Raw genomic sequence first — 27,719 nt, forward strand, 5'->3', positions numbered from 1 at the left:
ACCGGCAAATGGACTGCAGCAGAATCCAGCAGCTCCAAATCACCATCCGGGAGTGAATTATCAACAGCAGCAGCCGCCGTCGATTCCGAACATAAATCCTCCACTTCTACAGCCCAGTGGTGTACAAGCTGCCTCCCACGTACCACAGGGGCAGCAACAGCAGTCGCAGCAAAATTATTCGTCGGTCGATCCGATGATGCTGCACTTCTTCCAGCAGATGCAACAGCAAATAAATCTGCAATTTCAGCAGCAGCAAGCGCTCCTCAATCAGCAGGTGGACATGTTCCGGTCGGCATTGTCGGCGATCAACATCAACGTTCCGACAAATCCGGAGCAAATTCTCGATTCACTGGCGAGTAACATCCGAGAATTCCGGTACGAACCGGACCAAAACGTTACCTTTGGTGGATGGTACGTCCGTTACGAGGATCTGTTCGCCAAGGACGCCGTTCGACTCGACGATGAAGCCAAGGTGAGACTGCTGCTGCGGAAGTTAGGCCCGTCGGAACACGAGAGGTACACCAGTTACATCCTTCCGAAGAGTCCCAACGAAATCAAGTTCGACGACACGGTGAGTAAGCTCAAAAGCTTGTTCGGCATGCCAGAGTCTGTGATCAGCAGACGGTATCGGTGCTTGCAAGTCAAGAAGCAGGCCACCGAGGACTACAAGACGTTCGCCTGTCGAGTGAACAAGTTGTGTGTCGAGTTCGAGCTAGGGAAACTGTCGGAAGATCAGTTCAAGTGCCTCATGTTCGTCTGTGGGCTGAAGGCGGAAAGCGATGCGGAAATCAGAACGAGGTTGCTCAGTCGCATTGAAGAGCGGGACGACGTAACGCTGGAGCAAATTTCGGACGAATGTCAGCGGCTTCTCAACATCAAGCATGACACGGCGATGATAGAGACAGCGTCTTCGTCGGCAGCAGTGCAAGCAGTGAAGAAGCAGCACAGCAAGAAGAGTTTCCGTTCCGGAAGAGGTTCGCCAGAGTCAAGATCCAGCAGTCAGAATGGTGCCAGTCCAGCAACTCCGTGTTGGAACTGCGGTGCCATGCACTATTCGAAGGATTGTCCATTCCAGAAGAATCGGTGCAGGGACTGTGGTGAAACGGGTCACAAGGACGGGTATTGCTCCAGTGCCAGGAAGATAAAATCTCCAAGCAAGCGGTACAGCAGAACAGCGAAGCAAGCAACGACGAGAAGCGTGCAGGTGAAGAACATCCGGAAGCGACGAAGGTTTGTCAAAGCGGACATCAACGGCAGGCAAATCAGTCTGCAGCTCGATACTGCGTCGGATATCAGCATCATTTCCGAGCAGACATGGCGGAAAATCGGGCAACCTGCATCAAGTCCTGCAACAGTGCAAGCCGCAACAGCGTCTGGCAAACCGCTGAAGCTGAAGTTCCAGTGTAGCTGCGAAGTAAGCCTCAATGGGGAGAAGCATATAGGTCGATTCTTCGTAGTCAAGCAACAGCTCAACTTGCTTGGACTAGACCTCATCGACGCGTTCAATCTCGGGTCGGTGCCAATGGACCAGTTCTGCAACCAGGTTCGCAGTTCTTCCACGTCCATCAACTCCCTCAAAGCAGCTTTTCCGGAGGTTTTCGACGACGCACCGGGACTGTGTACGAAGGCGAAAGTGAAGTTCACGCTGAAGGAAGGAATAACACCAGTTTTCCGGCCAAAGCGACCGGTAGCGTATGCAATGTGCAGTATCGTCGACGCCGAATTGGATCGGCTTGAGAAGGCGAACATCATCACTCCAGTCGACTTCTCAGAGTGGGCAGCTCCCATTGTCGTCGTTCGCAAGGCAAGCGGCGCAGTTCGCATCTGTGGAGACTACTCCACTGGCCTCAATGATGCCCTTCAACCACATCAGTACCCGCTTCCGCTGCCGGAGGATATTTTCGCTAAGCTAGCGAACTGCAAGGTGTTCAGCCAGATCGACCTGTCAGATGCGTTCTTGCAGGTGGAAGTAGACGAAAGCTGCCGGGAGATGCTCACCATCAACACGCACAGAGGTCTCTATCGATACAATCGGCTCCCACCAGGAGTAAAGGCGGCACCTGGAGTATTCCAGCAGCTCGTAGACACGATGCTCGCTGGGCTTGAATGTACGTCGGGGTATCTCGATGACGTTCTAGTCGGTGGCGTAAAAGAAGAAGATCATCAGCGCAATCTCGAAGCAGTTCTTCGTCGTATTCAGGAATTCGGATTCACCATCAAGGCCGAAAAGTGCTCGTTCGGCCAGCAGCAGATCAAGTACGTCGGACATCTCATCGACGAGCAAGGTCTGCGTCCGGATCCAGCTAAAGTTGAAGCCATCTGCAACATGCCCGCTCCTACCAACGTATCAGAAGTCCGCTCTTTCCTGGGAGCGATAAACTACTACGGAAAGTTCGTTCCGAGTATGCGCAAGCTTCGCTATCCACTCGATGAGCTTCTCAAAGCAGATAAGAAGTTCGCCTGGACAGCGGAGTGCGAAAAGTCCTTCACCACCTTCAAGCAGATCCTCCAGTCAGACTTGCTTTTGACGCATTACAATCCGCAGCTTGGAATAGTGGTTTCCGCGGATGCTTCATCGGTAGGCGTCGGAGCGACCATCAGCCACAAGTTTCCGGATGGGTCGCTCAAGGTAGTGCAGCACGCATCCAGGGCACTGACGTCCGCCGAGCAAGCCTACAGTCAGCCAGATCGTGAGGGACTCGCCATCATCTTCGCCGTGACCAAGTTCCACAAGATGGTGTTTGGTCGCCATTTCACCTTGCAAACAGACCACGCACCGTTGCTTCGAATCTTCGGTTCGAAGAAAGGCATCCCAGTCTACACGGCGAATCGGCTACAGCGTTGGGCTCTTCAACTGCTGCTCTACGATTTCGACATCGTCTACGTGAATACCGAAAAGTTCGGGAACGCCGACATTCTGTCCCGGCTAATCAATCAGCACGTCAAGCCGGAAGAAGACTTCGTCGTAGCCAGCATCATCACCGAGAACGATGTAAGATCTGTAGCATTAGATGCAGTTGACGCACTTCCTCTCAATTTCAGGGCGATTCAGCATACCACCCGTTCCGACCCTGTTCTCAGCAAGGTCTATCGCTACATTCAGCAAGGCTGGCCACAATCAAAATCAGCCATTCCGGACCGTGATGTTCAGCGGTTCTTCGACCGTAGCGACTCGTTATCAACGGTTCAAGGGTGCGTGATGTTTGCTGAACGCCTTGTGATTCCGAGCAGTTTCCGAGCGCGTTGTTTGCACCATCTTCACCGGGGTCATCCGGGAATCCAGCGCATGAAGGCGATTGCGCGCAGTTACGTGTACTGGCCGAGATGTCCTAAACACCTTTAAGTATGCAACGAATGCATCACTCTCTTGAAAGTTTATTGGTACATCAGGGTGTCTACTACCTGGAAAAACCTGGAAAACCTGGAATTATCAGGGAATTTTATTCAACCTGGAAAAAACCTGGAATTCTCAGGGAATTGCGATCACAATCAGGGAAATTATTTTGAGTCTGTAATTTATGATAAATTATGTTCGCGACAAAGAATTTTGGCATCAAAACCCAGAGCAATCTACTATTTGCTGGAAAGTTATCTGGAATTGAAAAAAATTCGGCTGCGCCGCTTTCAAACCACTATTTCAACTGTTCAGTGAGGATCTTTTTGATTATGAAATTTTATCGACTTACCAAAACATGATTTATTTTTTTCTAATATCTTTATATTTGATCAGTAAAGGATTCTCATTTGTAGGATTGGTAGCAGGTTTGTTTTTGGAAAATTGTTCTCTTTATTAAAGCAAGTCTTTATTTGTGATGAAAGGTCTCTGCAGTCTTCATTTTATTCGAAAGGGTCTCTAAAGTCCCTTTCTTCCTTATTTTGCTTGAAGTGCAAAATTTCATCTCATATTTCTCGAGAAAATCTTTATGAATTATCCTAGTGATTTTTTCAGAGATTTCATCTGGAATACTTTCAGGTACTAGTACAGGGTTCTCTTTAGAAATTCTTCAAGAGATTCCTCTATCAATTCTTCTAGCAATTTTTCAAAGGATGCTTAAAGTATTTCTCCAGAATTTGCTTCAGCACTACTACTTCCAGTATTTTTCACTTGAGCACTTCAACATTACTACCTCCAGTAATTTTCTCATGGGTTAATTGAACAATTTTTCAAAGACTAGCTTAGGACTACCTATTTCACTCTCTCTAGTTTTCTCTAGTTGTTGCACTAAAAGATCTTCCAAAGATTTCCACATATTTTCTTCCAAGAAAACCCGCCAAGGTCAACACCAGAGTTTTTGATAAAATTCGTTAAAGGATTTTTTTTTCAAGGAACCCGACAAGAATTGCTATGCTATTTCGTTCACGGTTACTGTAAAGAATTACTTCAAAAATTCCACAAGGTGTTATCCGAGTAAATTATTGAGTTTCTCTACAAATTTTCTTGGAAAACAGGATAACTGCAGTTCTTTCAAACATTAGTCAACAAATCTGTTGGAATCTCCAAAAAGTTATTAAATGTACCACACCAGATAATACTACAGCAATTATGCCAAGAAATCCATCGATCATTCCTACACAATTTTTTAGGTATTTTGCCTGATGTTTTTCAAGAAGTTCCTTCACAAAATTCTGCAATATGTTATCAAGAGATTCAAATGATTTGTTTTTTTATTATCTTAGCAAAAATCTAGACAATCTTCTAAAATTTCATCAAGAGTGAGTTCTTCTAGAAATCCTCATTCATCAAGATTGACACAATAACATACACAAGTTTACCATTTGCTTTAGGAATACGTCATGAGTTTTTTCAATTTTCAATTCCATAGTTTTGTGGAAAAATTCATTCATTCATTGTAGAAAAACTCCTGGATGAATGCTTGAAATTTTTTTTTGAAAACTTTCTTGAGGAATCTGTTAGAATTACTGGAGGAATTCCCAAAGAAATGTTATGAGCAACCTCTGAAGTAATTCCTGAAGGTGACGTTAACAAAAATCTTAAAGAAATTCTGAAGAACATTTTTGTAAGAATCCTGAGAAATTCCTATTGGCATCTGGAAAGTTTCTGATTGAATATTCCAACAGTTTTTAAACGGGAGTCTTGAAGGATGTTCAAGAAAAACCGATGGGAGAATTGCCGGTTAAAATCTTGGGAGACTAAGGGCTTTATTGAAGAATATCTGAAATAATATATGAAGAAATTCCTGATAGAATCTCTTAGCCTATGAGGTAATTTTTGTGGTATTCTTTGTAAAAACACAGATTGTATTTTTAAATATAAAAAAAAAATCTTGGAGGAAGTCTGTCCATCTATCTAACTTGAAGAAATCTTTGAAGTTATATCTTAATCTTTGGGCGAATACCTAAAATAATTTTTGATGAAATTGCTTGAGAAAATCATTGAAATTGCATACAGTTATACAAAATGTTTTATTTGTCGTTATGTCACGAAAAATTGGAAATAATTTTAGAAATATTCTCAGAAAAATGTCTGATCTGATTCTATGAGGAATCAAACTCTTTGCTACTGATTACTGTAACCAATTTTAAAATTATTAGAAAATATTTGAAATAAAAAAAATCCAATTTTGCAAAAACAGTCTGGTATTAAACAATTATTGATGTAAAATTTCGTAACAATTATTCAATTAAGAACTCTAGAAACATCGGTAAACGGAATTTTTATGTTAAAATATTGTCACTAATAAAAAAGAATTAATTTTGCATATCAGGTGTTCAAATAACCCATGGAAATTAATGAATAATCCTCTTTTTGCACGACAACGCAGTTCACAATGACGAACAGAGAATTTACAAAAAATAATAGAAAACATCATCATGATCAAATACAATTCAACTGAATAATATTTAAGCTTAGATATATTTAGAATAAGGTGTTAAATATTGGAATTGGAGAATATTGGATATTGTAATATTTCCAGATTGCTTTAAAAAATGTAAAGAGTAGAGTAAATAGCTATTAAATTATAAACACTTTAAAATTTGTCATTAGTTTGTTTAAGCCATATAAAATAAGAGTATTTCTTGCACCTGGAATTATTTGAAAGAACCTGGAAAAAACCTGGAAATATCAGGGAATTTCATTTTGATAAACGAGTAGACACCCTGTACATATATGATTAAAAAATCTGAATCCGGAGATGAACCAGCCAAGGGCTGAAAATCTCCCTAATAAAGATAAATAATAATAATAAAAATCTGAATCAAATAGCTCTCAGCATGATTTTTTGTTCAATCATGATAAATTCAACGCTCTGCTCTTGAAAGCCATCCTTCTTTAGACTCGGTCTGTAAAACAAAAATAAAACAATAAACAGTTGAATCCGCAACCATCGTAATTTTCGAATCGATACCCGCAGTACAGCAAGACTGATATTTACGAAATTTCGTTAGAAGCCGACTGAAAAACATAATTTTGAACAACTGTCGTGAAATTAAACATTACATATATTTCGCAATTGGATTAAATGGGAAAATTGATATGAAATTTGCGATAAAGTTACATGTCTTCTGGGTGAAAATCGAACTCACGACTCCCTGTTCACTAGATAGGGCGCGTTACCCCTACACCACGAGAGGACTCATGGACTGAGAAGTTAACCTGAATTCGATTTCAACTCAATAATCACGTGGTCCTCTTTTGTGAAGTGAAACTCTTTCGAAAAAATAAGATGCTCATCCAAACACAACGCATTCTATTGTCGAATGTTTAGTAGCCGAGAGCACGTTAGTTATTAGGTATAGAAAAACAACACATGAGCTGGACGAGATTTGTATATTGCGGGCTCACAATGTGTCGCAACGTTCTAAGTATAAATAAGATAGATGATAATTAAAAAAAAGTATTATTTTAAAATTGAAAATTTTGATCAAATTTGACATCAGGCACGTAAGTGTTAATCATAATCATTAATCATAATCACTTTTCATACTGAGTTTAATCATTAATCAGCTGAAATTTTAATTTAATCAACAATCATATTAATTAATCATACTTTGGCTTAATCATCAATCACAATCATTAATCATGACTTCGAAAATTTTAATCATTAATCATAATAATTAATCAAGATAAAATTGAAATTAATCATAAACCATTTAATTAATTATTGCGACCCGTTAATCATTAACGCTCTGGTTTATTTACGTCTGAACACTACAAAATGCGGGAAACGAATGAATTAAAAAATTGACGTTTGTCGCTAGTAAAACGGATAAACAGGGCAACACTTTACTTCGCTACCAATCACCATGGTTGCGATTTCTTGCAATCAAAACAACATCGTCAACACAACCGACCGAAATTAATTTGGGCCCCTCGGAACCCAAATCCGGCACTGTGGTCGTCTATACTTCCTGGGACACCCTATAGTTGATAGACACTCTTATTAGTAAACTCCATACAATAAAACTGTCGTCGTTTAATTTTTCATGTCTTTATTAATTTTTATTTTTTTATTTATTTCATGTCTTTATTAAAAAATAATATCATTATTATACGTGTTCTGTGTTCGGTAACACTACCATATTAATAATCATACTAATTTGAAAAAATAAATAAATCTAAATAGTTCGTTGTCTGTGCCTTGCGGTCATATTGATATCCCAAGTCAAAATCGTGATAACGAAATCTGAATGGATTTTTGATTTTTCAACTATTTTGGAAGAGAAATTAAGATAACTTTTTAAAATAATTAAAACAAAATTCAAAAAGGGGGTTGCTCATCGCGGTGAGGGGTTATCGTGAAATGCTCTAAGAAATGTGAAATTTGGAAGCTTTGGACGCATACCTATATCTCAAAAACAGTTTTACATAAGACTATGCATTCTTCGGAGAAGATTTGCAACGGGGGAAGTGCTACTATGTCATACATTGGTAAGTTGGCGATTTCACTGAATGATGGCGTTAACTCAGAAAATGTTGCTTGTATGGGCTTCATAAATTAGTATGTAATAACATCCTACATATACCAAGAATTTGAGGATATACCAAGAATTTGAGGAATTGTTTTTTGCAAAGTTGCTCATTGAACCAAGAGCTATACACTGCATGTCTGTTTAGTTAAAAAAAAAACTGGTACTAGAAGGTACAGGTGCGCTTCAAATATTAAAACTTATGTAGCTCATGTTTGAGTTACGTTAGAAGACTAGTTTCTTCGGCAATGTTGTTCATTTGTTCATATTGCCTATTTATGTAGTTCGATATTCTGTCACTAGAAGGCCTAATTAACAATAATAAATTAAAATTCATATATCTCAGGATGCACATCAGATAGCTGGTGTTTTCGGTGAACTAGCTATTAAGTATAGTTGCCTAATATTGAACTAACAAGGCATCAATCGTCTTGCTGTGGCAGAATTTCGAAATTAACTAGCATAAACACGTAAATGTAAATCAAATCAATAACTGTGTTAAAACATTCGTTTTTTAGCTATTCTGCATCTAGAGTATGAGCTTAAGAAGTTTAGCCCGCTAGCGACATAAAGTTGAACATATTAGATATGCAGCGTACAGCACTTGGTACAATGAACTACTTTACCGAAAACATCAGCCTTCTATCTGATGATCTGCATCAGCCAATAGGAAAATGTGATATTTTCACGGCGCACTAGCGCCTTCTAGCGTTAAAATATGTAACTAATCAAGCATGCATCACATAGTCCTTAACCTAACAAACAACTTTGCCGAAAACATCGGTCTTCTAGCTATGATGCATCTTGAATTATATGAGTTTAAAATATTAAAAGCTCGCTAGTGCCTCCTAGTAGTAGAATTTCGGCTTAAGCAAACATGCAGTGTATTGTCCTTGAACCATTAAGCAGCATTGCTGAAGGCATCATTTTTCCAAATTATCAGCATATTAAACCATCCTAATATCTAGTTATAGAACGTCAAAATCGTTAAGGGAAATCAGAATATAGTGTTCCCTGAGATATCGAAATCATACGGTAGAATTCCCAAGTATCAAATGTATAACATACTAGCCCTCTCCGTGTTGCAAACCTTTACCGAGGAAAGTATAGCCTTATCTAAATTTGTTTCTGAGATATGAACGTCCAACAAAATTTCACGTTTTTCTGATTCCTCTTTTACAATAACCCCGCTCTGCGAAGCATCACCTCCCTTTTGAATTTTCTTATATCTTTTAGTAAAACTGAATTAAATTTTCTTTCCAAAACAGAAAAATCGAAAAATAGTTGAATGAAGTTATGTTTTATGTACAATCGTTTTTATCAATTTTAGGTTATTAAGTTTCTATTTTTATTTGCTTTTTATTTCCAGAACAAGATCATTCGGTCCAAATAACGTCAAACAAATCTCATCCAACTCCATCGATAGGAACCACTATCGCAACATTTTAATGCGCTTATAATACCAGAGTGTCAAAGGGCACCCCAAAAGAATGCCACATTGTGAGAGCTAGAATCTGAATGAAACGTCGGAAAATTTGGCATGCCATACATAAAGTAGTGATAAGCGGACTACCTTAATACATTAAGACACCGGGTTCCTTATCTACCCGTTAATAGGCCTTTAATTGCCGGCATCAAACGTTATACGACTCAGCAACTGTCCGGCGTTTTATACAAAACAATACCCTGACCAAGGACGAGGAGGGGTAAATGTACATACAATTCGCGAAGCGAGCGTCATAAACTAGAGCGAAAGCCCACAGCGAAGAAGCATGCGAATCAGCGGTACTGATAGGACTTCGGCAGCTGGAGGACACGATCAGCAGCAGCAGCAGTATCACGAAGGCGACCACCTCCAGTACGAAGATGAGTTTGATAGGATTGCGGTCGTCGATGAAGAACAGAATGGCCATTCAGTCGATTCGCGACATTCAAAAGCAGCGAATATCGTCGTCATCTGTCCCGGTGCCAATCGTGGTCTCAGTCCGTGCAAAAACGCATCTGTCGCAGTCGATGGTGATTGTCTGATTACAAGGTGAGCTACAATGTAGATTTAAATGAATTGCGTGTGGGTTAAATGTCGTCAGATCATAAATCGTTTGTCTAGATTTGGATTGTCCATAGTAGACTGAAGAGTGAATCTATTTTGCACTTTTCCAAGTGCTACTCGTATTAGAAAATAAAAAAAGTTTTTTTACTCATTTGATTGGTGGCAAAACCGAGTGCAAAGGCACAAGCCGTCGAGTTCGTTTTCGCGCCATCGAAGTGATTTTTATGCCAGCTTTCACGTGGTAATGCCGAAACTGTGACCAGTTGAGGATAGATTACCACCAACTGGTGAGCTCGTTTCATGCTTGTGATAACATTCATTTGAGTTGTGGCAACCCCGACCAACCAGTTTTCCGATTTCTTTATAGATCTTTGTCCAACGATGGCGATCGCCAACGATTCAAAACGAATCGGTATCGATCGCTATCGAAAATCACTGACTGGTTGACCGGGACGTAACTATAAGTGTCGGCAAAAAACATTATTCATGTTTTATTAAAATTTTGAGATACACATACATTTTGTTTTATTCATTTGTAGCTATTACTAAAAATAACCTTGGAAAAGTTAAACATCAAAAATACCGACGCTCTGATAAATGTCTTTTTAAACATCACATGAATCGCATCACTTACCAAGGTCTCTTGAACGAGTGAAGAACTAGCCGAATGAGTTAAAATTCATACAAATAAAGTAAAAAAAACTTATCAAGGTGAAAGCTGATCATGTAGCTTTTGAACTCTATCACAAACAAAACTCATTTAAGATGTAGAGATGATCTCGGTCTTTTTTTAGCTTCAAATGAAAACCATATTCTTCCTCTATGCGATGGCGCTATGTTTGCTAGTTTAAGCCAGAGCTGTTAAATGTCATGAACATCACATGACTTTGACATCATTCTTCCCTGTGGAAAAAGTCATCGAAAAATGTTTTTCCCGGTGATCATTTCCGAATTACTATCGGTTGGCAAAATTTATTGATGCTATATTTCGACTGGGAAAAAGTTATAAACATTTTTTTTTTCAAAAATTTTGACATTTAACAGCACTGGTTTTAGCATATGCTAGCGATCAGTGACATAAAATTGGAATTCTAACGATGTGTGCCCATGATGCTGCCTGGTTTCAACGAGAATTGCTCATGTGTTAAGAAATTTGGCGTAGTTGCAGGGGTGCTCATAACATCAATTAATTGCCTTTAAAAATAAACATAACAGATAGGCATATTGTTTGTTTTTGATTTCAATTAAACATCAAACAATGAATTATCTTGCGGCTTATCATCTTAAGGCAAATTATATTCCCTATACCTACGCAAATATTTTGCACGAAAGATCGCTCAAAGAACAATTGATATTTGTTTATAGTAATTATTTTTATTGCCAGGAACAAAAGTTATCGCAAAAATTATTCATCGCAGTAAATGAATTACTGAAGCGAATGTTCAAAAGGTCACCACAGTAGCTGATTGTATGTTGTTCTTTTCATGCGATAGTCGTACAAATTGCTTTTCGGGTTCCCTTTGTTCGCTTACAATTTAACAAAATGCATCGATTACTTCAATTTTTTTTTTTGTAATTTCTTTATTAGTATCATTCCAAACTTTACATTCATTATTTCTTATATCTAGGTGTTCTGTGTTATTAGACAACACTATCATCCTAATTTGGTAAAACAAATCTAAGATTTTGTTAACATTTTGTTAATAACATATTACATTTCATTTGCCGTAGCAGTTCAGATTTTTTACAGGTGAGTTGATTTCACCTGCTTATAAGAGAAAAAAAAAACGCTTTGAATAAACTTAACCTAAACATATAACGCATTAATCGTGGCAATAGAAGATTGTAACGATTTTTGCCTGAAATTATTGGTTATTTTATTTGACATTTGTTCCAATGTTTCAACATTGTATATTCTATGTAACTCATTGGTACTATACCAGGGAGGAAGCCTCAGAATCATTTTCAAAATTTTATTTTGAATTCTCTGCAGAGCTTTCTTCTTGGTATAACAACAGCTAGTCCATATTGGTACAGCATACAACATGGCTGGCCTGAAAATTTGTTTGAATATCAAAAGCTTGTTCTTAAGACAAAGTTTTGATTTTCTATTAATAAGGGGATAGAGACATTTTACATATTTGTTACATTTGGCTTGAATGCCCTCAATGTGATTTTTGAAAGTAAAATTCTTATCTAGCATGAGTCCTAGATACTAAACTTCATCTGACCAATTTATTGGAACCCCTCTCATCGTGACAACATGTCTACTTGAAGGCTTCAAATAAAGAGCTTTTGGTTTATGTGGGAATATTATTAGTTGAGTTTTGGAAGCATTAGGAGAAATCTTCCATTTTTGCAAGTATGAAGAAAAAATATCCAAACTTTTTTGCAATCGACTACAGATGACACGCAGGCTTCGTCCTTTGGCGGAGAGGCTTGTGTCATCCGCAAACAAAGATTTTTGACATCCCTAAGGTAACTCAGGTAATTCAGATGTGAAAATATTGTATAATATTGGTCCCAAAATGCTGCCTTGGGGAACACCAGCTCTTACAGGAAGTCTTTCAGATCTGGAGTTCTGATAATTAACCTGAAGTGTACGATTTGACAGATAACTTTGAATTATTCTAAAAAAAGTAAAAGTTGATGAGTGGTTGAATGTCCATGGCGGAATGCGAACTGTTCATTGGCAAAGATTGAATTTTGATTGATGTGGGCCATCATTCTGTTCAAAATAACCTTTTCAAAAAGTTTACTGATGGAGGAAAGCAAACTGATTGGACGATAGCTAGAAGTTTCTGCAGGATTTTTGTCTGGTTTTAAAATTGGAACAACCTTAGCATTTTTCCATTTGTCAGGAAAATATGCTAATTGAAAACATTTGTTAAATATATCAACTAAAAATGATAAGCTACTTTCTGGAAGTTTCTTGATGAGGATGTAAAAAATTCCATCATCGCCACGAGCTTTCATATTTTTAAATTTTTAATAATAGTTCTCACTTCTTCCAAATCAGTCTCCCAGGCATTTTCGAAAACGTTCTCTTGATGGAGAATATTTTCGAACTCCTGAGTAACTTGATTTTCAATTGGACTAGTAAGTCCTAAATTAAAATTGTGCGCACTTTCAAACTGCATAGCAAGTTTTTGAGCTTTTTCGCAATTAGTTAGTAATAATTTGTTTTCCTCTTTCAATGCCGGTATTGGCTTCTGAGGTTTTTTCAAGATTTTAGATAATTTCCAAAAGGGCTTAGAGCCAAGGTCCAATTGAGAAATTTTATTTTCAAAATTTTTGTTTCTTAAATCTGCAAAACGTTTCTTGATTTCTTTCTGCAAATCCTGCCATATAATTTTCATAGCAGGATCACGAGTGCGCTGAAATTGCCTTCTCCTCACGTTTTTAAGACGAATCAAGAGTTTAAGATCATCGTCTATAATCACGGATTCAAATTTTACTTCACATTTTGGAATTGCAATGTTCCTGGCTTCAACAATGGAATTTGAAGTTTCAAGAGCATTGTCAATATCAATTTTAGTTTCTAAAGAAATGTTAACATCAAGATTAGAGTCAACATACGTTTCATATATATTCCATTCGGCTCGTAAATAATTGAAAGTGGAGCTGATAGCATTGAGAATCGCTTCATGGGATATTTGAAATGTAACAGGCACATGATCAGAATCAAAATCAGCATGAGTAACATGAGTAACTAATTGGCTACAAAGATGACTAGAGTCGGTTAAGACCAAGTCAATCGTAGATGGATTTCTAGAAGAGGAAAAACATGTAGGGCTATCAGGGTATTGAATTGAGAAATTTCCGAAGAGCACTCATCAAATAAAATTCTGCCGTTGGAATTACTTTGAGAATTATTCCATGACCGATGTTTGGCATTAAAGTCACCAATGACAAAAAATTTTGATTTATTGCGAGTCAATTTTCGCAAGTCAGTTTGGAGCAAATTAACTTGCTGTCCAGAGCATTGAAAAGGCAAATAGGCAGCTATGAAAGTATATTTACCAAACTGTGTTTCAACAGAAACACCTAAAGTTTCAAAAACTTTAGTTTCAAATGACGAAAACAGTTGATGTTTTATACGCCTATGAATGATGATTGCAACTCCCCCACATGCCCCATCAAGTCGATCATTACGATAAACAAAAAAGTTAGGATCTCTTTTTAGTTTGGATCCAGGTTTTAAATAAGTTTCGGTAATAACTGCTATATGCACGTTATTAACCGTAAGAAAATTAAACAGCTCGTCCTCTTTACCATTCAGAGAACGAGCATTCCAATTTAAAATATTTAAATTATTATTTGGATCCATTAGAAAAACGTAATCCAATAACAATTTGATTTGTAAATTTTACACCTACTTGGACTGCTTCAGTCATAGTGGTGGCTTTGAACATTGCATCAATCATTAGATTCAATTGTTCAATTAGAAAATTAAAATCAGAGGCAGACATATCATCTGATGATTTCCCATTGGAATTTTCGGTAGACGAAGAAGCGGGGTAGGAGTTACCTGTGGCGGTAGGGTTTTTTTCCATTTGATTTGAAACAAGTAGAATGGGTACTCATGGAACGAATAGGGGAAGAGTTCAAATTACCTGCTACGATATCGGCAAAGGATTTACCGTGGGTAGATACATTCGAAATTGAAAGATTCGAACGGCTACCCGACGGATTAAAATTTGTTTGTGAATGAGCATGATTATGATCTTCCTGATGGGTATGATTCCTAATCAAGCGATCGTTAACTGAAAAATAAGCATTGTTCGATACTCTACCAGGCAAATTCCGGAAACGACCGTTATCGTAACGGATATTATCCTTCATCTGCCTGGCACGAGCCTCAACGACTCTTTTGCGTGAAGGGCATTCCCAAAAGTTAGCTTTGTGAGGGCCCTTGCAATTGGCGCATTCAAACTTTCTGGTATCTTCTTTCACAGGACAGTCGTCCTTAGCGTGAGAAGAACCTCCGCAAATCATGCATTTAGCGTCCATGCGACAATTTTTTGTACCATGACCCCACTTTTGGCACCGACGGCACTGAGTGGGGTTCTGGTAATTTCCTCCAGGTTTCTGGAAATGTTCCCACGTCACACGGACATCGAACATAAGTTTAGCTTTTTCTAAAGCTTTAATATTATTTAGTTCTTTTTTGTTGAAGTGAACTAAATAATATTCTTGAGAAAGCCCTTTCCGAACAATGCCAGATTGGGTTCTCTTTTTCATAATGATTACTTGGACTGGGGAAAATCCAAGTAAATCACTTATATCGATTACTTCAATAATTTTGGTAAATTAAGACAGCTTCTTCTGGGCATTTATTGCCACGGTGCATCCTATCACCCAATAAGTCTACCCATATGTCTACAGGAAATGCCGCAATAATAGACAGACAGCTTTGAACTGCTCATTCATTCGCTGAGCATTTGCGTAGTTAATTTCATTTGCACTTGAAATTACGATCGATGATAGTACAGTCCATCTTATCTAATCTAAATCGCTCCGAAGGGGCTGTAAAGTGGATGCGGTTTGTGATTGTCGAATCGAATCACGACGACTGCAACAAAGTTCAACCAATCAATCAGCACTCTTCTCGCATGAGTCGTAAATATAGATTGTTTGCATTGGATTTCCCGTCTGGATTTCGATGAATTGGACGTATAGGGGATTTGGTCTCTTTTTAGTACTATTAAAATCAAGCATAGGGGGACACGGGGCAGTATGGACACCCTAAGGAATTTGCCTATTTTGACTGTAAAAACATGAATATTATACTGTTTTTTATGTGCAGTCTGCTTTTTAAAGTTCTTGAGCATTTGTTAAACATGGTTACATAATCAGGAAAAAATTATTTTGTTTTCAAAAAAGGTTTAAAAAAAGCCTATATTTGGTAGTCGCCATCAAGCTAGCGGGGCAAAGTGGACACCCCCATGGGGCAGTATGGACACCTCAATGTTTATAGGAAAATTGTCCTGCGATCGTTCTCAAAACCTCGAAAAATGAAGTACATATTCAGGAAACCATAGTGACAGATCACTGTGCCACTGAAAATATGATTAAAATCAATTTACGGCATTTTTTCGTAGAGATGCTCTCAATATTGCCTCCAGGTTAGTTTTAATCAAGAATTGACGATTTTCAACCGATTTGTGGTTCCACTTCATAATTATTGCATTGAATGCTAAATATTTTTGGATAATTTTGTGTTTGAAGTTATATTTCTTCCTCTTTGAAGTGCCAGCTCTACTTTGCCACCCGGTGTCCATATTGCCCCAACAGTATAAGAAATTTCCATGTAAGTTTTTCAATGTCTTAAAGTACCAGAAAAAAATCTACTATATTTTTGAATATAGCATAAATAATTAAAGATTCAATCAAGAGCTACACTATCGGTCAACTTGCAGTCATTTGCCTCTGCAACCTTATACAGTGAGGTGTGAATGTTATAATTTTCAAACCAAATAAAATCATGCTCAATTTTTCGATTTAAAATCAATGTTTTGAGCATTTTTTCTGAAATTTTAGTGGATAGTTTACTCTTCCGATAGGCAATTGAAATATTGTTTGCATTGAAAGTGTAAAAGTATTCGCCTATGCAAAGATACAGGGGGTGTCCATACTGCCCCCGGTACCCCTACGAGTTACGGCCTGAAGCAGTCGGCACGATGTCGTAAGATCGAAGAGGGACTACTGCATGTACGCGCGGCACCATGACGGTGATGAAGTGTACATAATTTTTGTACGTCGACAATCTGCTAATTGCCAGAAGAAACTTGAGCACCATCAGGTTGATCAAGAAGAAACTTGCGTACGTGTTCCAAATGACCGACTTCGGTGAGTTGCGGCATTTTCTCGGGATACGGATCGACTATAACCGTAGTGAAAAGTTCCTGAGGCTGTCACAGGAATCGAACAATGAAAATGTCCTGAATCGCTTCGGGATGAACGGGTGCAATCCGACTCCGGTGGAAAAGGGCATCCAATTATCACGTGGTGAGCGCGGTGCCGGTGAACCCTATCAGTAACTGCAAGGTAGGCTGATGCACATAAGGCGTGGCGGAAGCAGAGGCCGTGAAGATCAGTCACATTCTGGAGGATATGAGCGTTGTTACAAATCCGGTGACAATTTTCGTGGACAATCGTGATTGTGTGTGCATTGGCAAAGAACCTGAAAAACAAAAGGACCTAACACATTGATGTGAAGCATCACTTCATCCGGGACCTGGTCGAGAGAGGAACCTTGAACATCGAACCCATCGGCACTCGTGATCAAGTGGATGACCTTTTCACGAAATCCCTGGATGTCACCCAATTCCAATGGCTGGCAATCAAACTTGGTATGTCGGATTGAGAAGGAGTGAAATCGTAGCAATCTGAGGTTTGCCAAGACCGAACACGTCAGTCGAGTCGGCGTCAAAGTCGTAGTATAGGAAGTGCATTTAAATTTTATACTGACAAGCTTTTAAAAACTACGGTTTTTATATAAATTAAGTTCAGTTAATGCGTCAGTTTTCAAGACAATTGTATGATTTTGTATGAAGACCCGAATATTTCTTCTCTTCTCTTGTCTTGAGATATCCCTAGGATATTTCTTTAGACATTACTCTTGATAATTCTTCTGAAACTACAGTCAAACCTCCATGAGTCGATATCTGAAGGGACCATCGACTGATGGAAATATCGAGTATTGGAAACAAACGCCTTTGGAAAGCCGTTTGAAGGGGCCATCATAGTAACCATGAAATTTTGATTTCACTATGGTTCCATGAGTCGATATCGAGTCATGGAACATCGACTCGTGGAGGTTTCACTGTTTTAAATGAATCACTCCTTAAATTGTACCATAAGGGCTTGTTCATATATTTCATAACGCTGAAATTGGTCATTTTTGACACCCACCCACCCCCTCGTGACGCTTTTTGTATTGATTCTCTACAATTTTTCTACGAGCCGTAACAAAATTAGGACACCCACTCACCCCCTAAAGCGTTATGAAATTTGTGAATGGGCCCTAAATTTGGAAGGCTTCCCTGAGAAACTTCTCAGGAGATTTTTTATTAAATGCACTCAAAGGTTTTTTCCCACAGTTTGTTCAAAGTTACCGTGAAAACACCATCAAGAGTTCATTTCATTTTTTCTCGAAAGTTCCGCCTCGAAATCCTGGGAACCACCGAAAATTTTAACAGAATTTCATCCAGGAATTACTCAGGAACTTGTTTCCTAGAATTTCTTCAGAATCCGTTAAACAACGTTGAGATGAATTTATTTTCTCGATCTATAGATATTAGCAGTTTTTTTATATGTACGTGTTTTTTGACCGAGGCTAACGGAAGAATTTCATTATGAAAATTTCAGAATAGCTCAGAAGTAGCAAGGAAAAAGTTCATGAAGGCAGAATCTCAGAAGAAACATTAGGAATTTTTTTTAAGTATTTTTTATGAAATAAGTAGGAGGGTTATGGACGACCCCAAAGCTTTTAATTTATAGGTGCGCATTAGGAACTCTGCTTAGAGACGCAGGTTGTATCCCAGTGGGAATCATACCGTCGTTGGCTTCTCTTGTTGCATTTGTCAATTTAGGATACCATAACTCTCGCCAACAGGTGATCACCTGTTGCAGCCAGTTTCGATGAATCTGATGTACGAATGAAGCACCTAGAGACTACAAAAATATTCAAACTCATTATCATTTCTTAGTTGATACATCCCACCGCCGCCGTGGGACGTTATCTAATCGCATTATCATAATTATAACCCCATTGAAAAGACTATATCAGCAGAGTAGGGCTTTGTTACTAAACGACCGACAATCTCCCGTTTTCGTTTCAGTCCTTCCTCGTCCGTGCTGACCGAAAACTGCTGCCTGCTGCGCAAGCCGACCAACGGCACCATGAAGAGCAAACTGTCCGGCGTGCGAGACAGGCTCCAGGATCGAAGTCTGCTGGTGGACCTGTTGGCGATACTGTTCGGCGTAGGAGCGTGGATCGGAGTGAACTCAAATTTTGTGCAGTTGCCACTGCTGGTGGTGAACGCACCGGAAGGATGGAATCTACCGTCGTACTTGGTGGTCATTACCCAGCTTGGGAATCTGGGGCCGTTGATTTACACGGGACTTCAGAAGGTCCGGGCGTTCAAGGATTCGTACATGATCTACGCGGTGTTGATCATCGGTACCGTGGGTGCCATTTGTATGGCGTTCTTGTATGAAGTGACTGCGCACGTGTTCGGCGCCGAACGGTCTGTGGCAATGTTCGTGTGTGTATTCGCCCTAGCTCTGGTCGGTTGCACCAGTTCGGTTCTGTTCATGCCCTACATGGGACGGTTCCGAGCGATCTACCTGATCACCTATCTAATCGGAGAGGGACTGAGTGGGTTCCTGCCGAGTATTGTGGCGCTGATTCAGGGAGTTGGAGGAAACGCCCAGTGCATACCGAATAATTCCACCAACCCGGATGCACCGGAATTTGTTAGCTACACGCCACCGCCCCGTTTCGGATCAATGGAATATTTCATCTTTGTGTTTGTTGTCTTGATTATCAGCACGGTTGCTTTCACCATACTGGATAACCATAAGCGCTGCCGAAAGGAGTATGCAGCCGTTGTGATCAATCATGGCAACGATTACACCTACGAAACCGGTCATTCGTCAACGACGACCGAGAAATCCAACGTCAAGCTCGAAAAAAGCAAAATTCTCTCGAATCGTAACTATACCTATCTCATGGTTCTGCTCGGCATTCTGTGCATGTTCGGGAACGGAATCTTCCCCAGTATACAGTCGTACTCGTGCCTTCCGTACGGGAATGTGGCGTACCATCTGACGGTGACGCTGAGCACGATGGCCAATCCGGTGGCCTGCTTCCTGGCGGTGTTTTTGCCACACACATCGATACGGGCCATCTCGTCGATTTCGGTGCTGGCGGGGCTGTTCACGGTGTACGCGCTAATGACGGCCTTCATGAGCCCGGCACCGCCGCTGATGGGACGGGCCATTGGGGATGCACTGGTGGTAAGTTGATACTATTTAATTAGATGTAAGTGTTAAAGTAGCAGCTGACTATACATTTTTTTGTATAACAGGCAATAACGAATAACAGGCGATTGCTGTCCACAAGAACTCTCAGCAATGTGAGATGTGGAGACATGACTTTATGCTTGAAATGTGAAAACATTTGGAAATGCTTCCTTTTTAAAACAAAAATTTTGTTTACGTATTCGAACCCTCTTAGACGAATTTTAATTAAGAGAATCAAAAAAGTTCTGTAAGAAATTTTAGGGATATCTCTGGAAGTTTTCTGGAATCTCACGCAGTTGCAAGTTTTTTGTTCAACGGAACTCAACAGAATTGTCTGCGGAAATTACGAATGAATTGGATTGCTTACTGCTGACAAAATTACAGTTTTTTGTAGCTTGATCGAAAGGTCTGAGCCATCAAATCGAGAGCACATTAAACTAACAGGGCTAAGAGCTGGTCTTCATAGAGATGTAAGGCATAGATTGCACTGTGTTGGGAAGTGGCATTATAATTGATCGCAGCAAGCGGTCTGGTGCATTAATCATATTTTTTCTGGCACTTGCGAACTGTCACTTGTCTGGGTAAGTTGTGTGAGCATCACTTGAAGGGTGATTCCTTCTCCGGTTAAATACTGAATATCCACATTGGCGATCCAGCCAGATTTTCGCTATTTTGCGGAAAAGTTATCTGGCATTATTTTTTTTTACAGGAGGAATCAAGAAATATTTTTTTTTTAAATTAGCCCATACTGGTGAATCTGGAAGGTACGTCTTGGTGCTCGATGAAAGTGATAGCTGATAGTATCTGCACTGCCCATAAATGCATAACAGTCCCACGTGAGTTTTCGTCAATTTTTTGTTAGTTACTGGAAACTTCATTAAATTGTATGTACTTTCATGGTATTATAAGAAAACAGTACGTTTGTTCTAGAAATGTGAAAAACAACATCGAACTTGGTCTGTCCCACGTTACTAATAAACGCATGTCAGTCTCGCGACTTGTGTGATAAGGACTCGCGAGCAATTGTGTTAATAAGGAAGTCAAGTAAGGGAAATATATTTACCCACAATTCGTCCCCTTAATGCTACAACTTTTAGAGTTCAATTTGTCGAAACATAAATCCTAATTAAATCTTGCAGATATTCACAGATCATAAGCGTGTGATTTTTTCTTGTACTTGTAGCGATGCCGCCGTCTTTGAACATCCACTTGTTTCACGCTCTGGCAAATAAAGCTGGTTTGCTCCCGTGAATCCAATGCCCAGAGCACCGTGTTGAGACGAATACGGTGGTCCTTCGAGATGTTAAGGTGAAGATGAATCGAAGCCAAAGTAAACATTTTCAAGAGCACGGATCTGGAGAACCAAACTTCCGTTTGAGCTGAAAACTTAATCGATTGGTCATTAGCTGGTGGTGACCAATCGATTAGGTTTTCAGCTCAAATGGATGTTTGGTTCTCCAGATCCGTGCTCTTGAAAATTTGAACTTTGGATTCGATTCATCTTCACCTTAAGCCCACAGTTCATTATACACCCATAATCGACAAGCATTAGTTGGTGTGATGAAAGGCGCTTATGAACTAATTTACAATGACGTCACACTGCTTCTTCCATCGGGAAGAACACCTTTTACTGCGGGCCGTGTTTACAAAAAATGAACGATTTCGTTGTGCATTCATCCACTTCATGTTCATCCGGTGAACATTCGTCGTCCGGATGTTGGTCCGGATGTCATTTTATGTAAACATTGCCCGCATTTAGAGCAGAAAAGAAAAATAAAGTCGAGGATAAAAGAAGACCGTGGATAAGTCCATTGGTGACGGTGTATCTCGCTTTCAATTCTTTTTTTGTTCTCTTGCGTTTTTGGCGAGTTCATCAATGGCCGTATTACTTCCGTCTGAGTCCATTTCATCAGTCCCCGCCGCATATTCGGTGTCCTCCAAAGATTTCAAATAGCTTACCCAATGTTCAGGGTACGCCTTCGGTGGAAACTGAAAGGTGTCGTCGCCACCAGCATTGCGGTCACAGCCGTCCTTACTGTTGAAGCCAGCGCAGTTGTCTTCTGAGCCCACGTCATTGTCCAACTTTTCAAATAATCTAGAGCAAACATTTTCGCGACTTTTAATGTGGACACTAAACTGTCAAAACAACAATAATTCACATGTGAAGACCGATGCATCATAGGGTTCGTTCAAATATTACGTAACGCAACAGGGGGAGGGAGGGGGTCTTACATAGTGTTACGGTCCATACAAAAATTTAAAATTTTTCATACAAAAGTTGTTACGTGGGGGAGGGAGGGGGTCTGAAATTGGCAAATTTTGCGTTACGTAATATTTGAATGAACCCATAGTAAGCACTGATACCGTTATGCGTTTATTCTCGTACATTCAAGAGCAAATAAACGCATATTAGTCACGCGTACATTTTCTCGCAAATTAACTAATTATTTGAGAAAATTAATAAACAAAATGTATGTAATATTGTAATCAATAGTTCATTGCACCATTTGAGTGCAAATTTGGGTGCGAATACATCGTTTTTTTCAACTTAATTGGAGTAAATAGAGCAAAAAAGTGTTCACGACTTCTATCGCGTTTTTCTTAGGTGCGTTGTTTTGCTAGTGGGACTGGTATGCATTTATGGGCAGTGCAGCTGATTGATGTTCGTGGAAAGAAGAATATTGGCGTTCTTGTGTGGAAGCCGAGCGGAGAATCTACAGTGCAGGAGTTGGTATAAAGAATGTAAAGCGAAGTATGCACTTCAACAGAAAAGTAATCGCCTATCTCGATGCGTGGGAAATTTCTTTCAAGAAATGCTCAAGAAAAGCATTTTTCTTTGATCACAGTACGCAGTTGAAAAGAAATGTCAATTCAAATGGAGCTCACTGTAGGAAATTTCTTGACCATTTCTCGGGCAGTAATTTTTACTTTTCTTGAGCGGAACTGCATACTTACTTAAGCCTAATTTGCTACTGAAAAGGAATTGCTCAAGAAATTTCTCGCCGATTCCTTGCAGAAATTTTCTACAGCGACTCCCATTTGAAGTGACAGTTCTTTTCAACTGCGTACTGCGATCAGAAAAAAGCGCATTCTTGATCGATTCCTTGCAGAAATTTCCCATGCATCAAGATAGGCCGAGAAATTACTTGTCAGCAGCGAATCAGGCTTTAACGGTGAAAACAGCAGCATGAAAAAAAAAACAAATTCCAGTCGATTCTGTTGTTTTGCTCTAGCAAATGTCAGAACGATAGCTTACAGTGTGTTGTTTGTCAGAGCACTGGCAATGTCCACTGACGAGAAGCTAAAATTGTAGACTCTGTTGATTTGCTCAATGTAAATATCAGAACAATAGTTGCAGCGTGTTGTTTGCCAGTAGGAATGAGGAGCTCTGGCAATGTCCGCTAACGATAAGCAAAAATTGGCGATTCTGTTGTTTTGCTTAGCGCAAATGTCAGAAAGAAAGTCGCAGTGTGTTGTTTGCTAGAAGAGGAGAAGAGGAACCCTGGCAATGTCCGCTGACGAAAAGCGAGAATGGACAAATCTGTTGTTTTACTATATGCAAATGACAGCACGGAAGCGTGCAGTGTGTTGTTCGTTCTGGGGATGCCAAGCCCCAGCAATGGTAACTAATTGGGTCCTAAAGCCCTGTCCCAATTTTAGTGCCAAACGCTTAAGTTTAGGCCAAAAACACATGTTTACTCAATTTTCTAATGTTTTCCGTTGGTTTAAGCCCAAAAAATTTTTTATTAGATTTTGTCACATCCTTTGGCTTAAACTCAAATTTTGGGTGTATTTTGTTTTCCGTGTCCCTTACGAAATGTCAGATAGGAACAACCCCAGTGGTCGAACTAAAACCCCTGTGGTGTTTTTGTCGACTAAGCGAACGTCAAACATGATCAAAAGTGTCAAGGTTCATTTATGGACCAAATTTTTAAATTAAAGTTTAAACATGATATAGCCATTATTTGAGCGGGAAAAATTGCTAAAGTAATTACAGTAACATGCTTTTTCGTGTTATTAAATAAAAACAAGATTTCATTACAAAATTTTAGGACCCAATTGAGAAAATCATTGCTGGCAAGTGAAAGTTCCACGATAAACTTCCCATTCTGGTCTGACGTTACTGGATGAGTGAGGCGTTGACGTTTTGCTATGCCGACTTAGATGTTTAATATGCAATCGGATGGCACTTTCATATATTCTGTCGGTTGATGACTATCATGAGAGTACAAGGAACTAAGTGCCATAACGATGTTAATTCAGTGTCACACAAAACCTTGTCCCGGAAATATTCGTTAACAAAAAAATAAATATCAGATTCTGCACAGTACAGCTTGGTATTGCCTTTAGTAAAAATGAGCTCTGATTTCAGCTAGCGAGAAATGATAATTTTCGAATATTTCGGTTTGTGTCGTGGAAAAAAGATGAGCTTCGGAACAGTGTTGACCAGACTCATTTCCCCGAAATTCGAATTGTGAAGCCATGAATTGTTATAACTGTGCGTTGTATTCCTGTGATGGAGGGAGAGGTGGTTGGGCTTGAGTGTTGCACATGGGATCCGACAGTTTCGATCTCGGTGGTCCGCAGTTCAAGTTTCGGTGAAATGATTCGCACTCACTCACTCACTCATTTCATTTCACCGAAACTTGAATTGTGGCTCTCTAGGATCAAAATTGATCGATTTTGTGTGCAGTACTCAAGCTTAACCATCTGCTTTTCTATCTTAGGAGGATAGAGCATGATTGTAGTAGTTCGTGGCTTCGTAGTTCGGAAAATGTTATTTTCGGGGAAATGAGTCTGAGCAACACTGCTTCGGAAACATCACACTGAATAAATTTCAGAATTTTACATTTTTGTCATTTTGCTTTGAGCAAATACTGTATTGACAAAATATTGTTGTTTCTGCTCGCCATAGAGAAAGATGAATCCCGGCAAAATCCGGGAAAGGAAAATGAAACAAAGATCATCATTTCGCGTCACTGTGTGTAACTGTCAAATTGGAATGTAATGTAAATATGTAATGATTTGAAAATATGTGAAGCAAAATAAGCTATTGTAGTAGTTTGTTTTATTTTGTTACATGCCGATTACACTCTGTTATGCAAAAATTATTGCCCACTGACGGTATGAGAGATTTTATATATCCTGTTTCCTAGACAAGTCTGTAATATTATTTGTACACATTGAATAAAATTCGACGACTTTATTGTAAATGCATTACGTCACGTAATAAACAGATTACAAAACAGTAAACATGGAAGTATAGCCAGCCTGTAGGACAGAACATTGGGCAATAAATAGAGCTATTAATCCAAAGCGGAGTACATCTTGATAAGTAAAATTTCGATGCTTAAAAAATAAATAAATATATAAAAAATCTAAGAAGAAAATTGCAGAACAGAATAAAAATTCAACATAATTGCCTATGAAAAAAAATAATTAGGGCATTTACGAGATACGTGGGACGATTCACGGAGTTATTGAGCTACAGCTTGCCAAAAATGTACAACGCTAGACAAGTTTACATAGTGTACAGTGATTAGGGATAACCAGTTCTAAAAAGCAGATTGTCATTGTTTGTAACATTTTTTTTGTTTGTTTATCATTAATTGAAAACTAACTTTAATTTGTTTGGAGCAGAGGGAGAATGTGAGGCATAGATTGCACTGTGTTGGGAAGTGGCATTATAATTGATAGCAGTAAGCGGTCTGGTGCATTAATCATATTCTTTCTGGCACTTGCGAACTGTCACTTGTCTGGATAAGTTGTGTGAGCATCACGTGAAGGGTGATTCCTTCTCCGGTTAAATACTGAATCTCCACAAGAGACTTGGTCTCTTTTAAAAGTCTCTTTTTAATGGTCTCTGAAGGTCACTTTTTTCTAATCAAAATGGTCTTCAAAGTGACTTTTTCTATTTTTCGATCCAATGTGGTGCAAAATTTACGACGCTTCAGGAAAAACCTTCAAAGACTTTTACGCGACTATTCCACAGGTTCTCCCGGAGTATCTTCTCTGATTCTTCGAGGAAAATTATCTGGAATTCTAGTCATTTCTCCAGTGATTTCTCCTGGAATGCTTGCAGAAACTTCTTCAGAAATTATTTCAGAAATTCCTCTACCGTTGTTGCCAGGAATTCGTCTTGGAATTATTGCTGAGATTTTTCAAGGGTTGTCCAAGAGTTCTAGAGAATTTCGCACTTAATTTTTTCATCGATTTTTTCAGTTGACGCTCAAGGACAGGGTTTCCAAACTGGTGATCCGTGAATTTCTAGGGGGCCGTGCATATTTCTCAGGGGGTCCTTGAAGCCATTATAAACAAGAGTATATTTTGTTGATTTTTGTGAGGAATTTCTTACCTCGCTTGTTTTACTAGAGTTTACAGTTAGCGAGTTCAGATTTTTGATATTTCAAATGCATATTTGTCAAATTTAATAGGTTTTGTTATTGTTATCTCACCAGCAACGTGGAATTTTTTTCAGTGCGATCTTGAAAATGACACTAAGATGTATCCGAAGGGAACTTTATCAACTTTTTGTGGAGCTCTATTGACGGGATTGGACCAATTTAATTTAATTTCGGTGGAATCTTCTCGAAACTATCATCAGGATTATGGATGAAATTTCCGACAGATATCTGTAGAAGTAATCTCTGCATGATTTCTACGAATATTCTTGGGGGATATCTGACAAGGTTTTCGTAAAATTCTTACCAATCTAAGACACCAAGGATACCTTTTGATTCATTATGAGATTATTTTTTTCCCTCATCTATAGAGCCTTTTAACCGCTTCCATTATTTAGGAATATTGTGGTATGACCCATATTTTATTTGGTGCTCATCAATTATCCTTTCACAATTGAGATGTGATAGGCATTGGTTGATGTGTCTTCTTCTTCTTCTTGGCATTAACGTTCTTACTGGGACAACAATTTGCCGAATGGTGGCGGTATATTTCCACTATATCTTGCTTGAATCCATTCCCATATAATTTAACAATATCAGAGCAGTATCATATATTGTTACTGATGGTATGGGTATGGGTTAATCTTACTGTTTGAAATGGTGAACAGCTTTGAAGTCCATATGGTTATACATAAAAGCAACTGATACATTAACAGTAACCGTTACAAGATGTTTATTGTTCTTAAAGTAATACAAACTGTATTTTGCTATGCGGGTTCTACCATGGACATTAGGTTACGGCTTATTTTTCAAAAGTTCTCAAAACCAAAAATTCGTGTGCTCTACTGAATTCAAATCACATTACAAGAGAAACCTCAAAATCTGAGCCAACAATATTAACATTTAGAGGTGACGCAAGCGTCTGGAAGGTGAATTTTCAAGTTATAAAAAATGACTTTCAGTGAAGTAAACATAACTTTGTTATTTTTCAACCAATTTTCAAACTTTTAGCATCAATAGCTTCAAAATTATATTTATATAACTTTGTAGAACACCAAATTTGTCTAAAATCAAATCAAGTTTTAGTTAAAAGTAATTTATTCCAAAATTTTCCTAATTTTACTAAAAATTTTAACTTTGTTTGACAATAACTTCATGATTACTCAACCGATTCCAAATCTTTTTACATGCTTTTGAAGCTAATTCAATTGTTTTCAAACCTCTTACATCACATTTCACTAAAAAAAAATGTCTTGACCAAGTTATTCAGCAAAAACTGCACAAAAACATGATTTTTTAACGAAAAA

General features: G+C 38.9%; 1 protein-coding gene across 3 annotated transcripts in view; it reads left to right on the forward strand.

Moving 5' to 3' along the window:
- Positions 1-27,719, forward strand: part of LOC5563945 (solute carrier family 52, riboflavin transporter, member 3-A) — a 46,416-nt gene that overhangs the window by 10,020 nt on the left and 8,677 nt on the right. For all 3 annotated transcript variants that reach the window (XM_001648217.3, XM_021839691.1, XM_021839687.1), the window contains exons 2-3: positions 9,299-9,964; positions 18,826-20,005. In XM_001648217.3, coding sequence (XP_001648267.1) covers positions 9,702-9,964; positions 18,826-20,005 — 1,443 coding nt within the window. In that variant the 5' untranslated portion in view covers positions 9,299-9,701. The remainder of the gene's footprint in view (positions 1-9,298; positions 9,965-18,825; positions 20,006-27,719) is intronic.

The sequence above is a fragment of the Aedes aegypti genome, chromosome 1, assembly GCF_002204515.2.
Source record: "Aedes aegypti strain LVP_AGWG chromosome 1, AaegL5.0 Primary Assembly, whole genome shotgun sequence".
In the NCBI taxonomy this organism is placed as follows: Eukaryota; Metazoa; Arthropoda; class Insecta; order Diptera; family Culicidae; genus Aedes; species Aedes aegypti.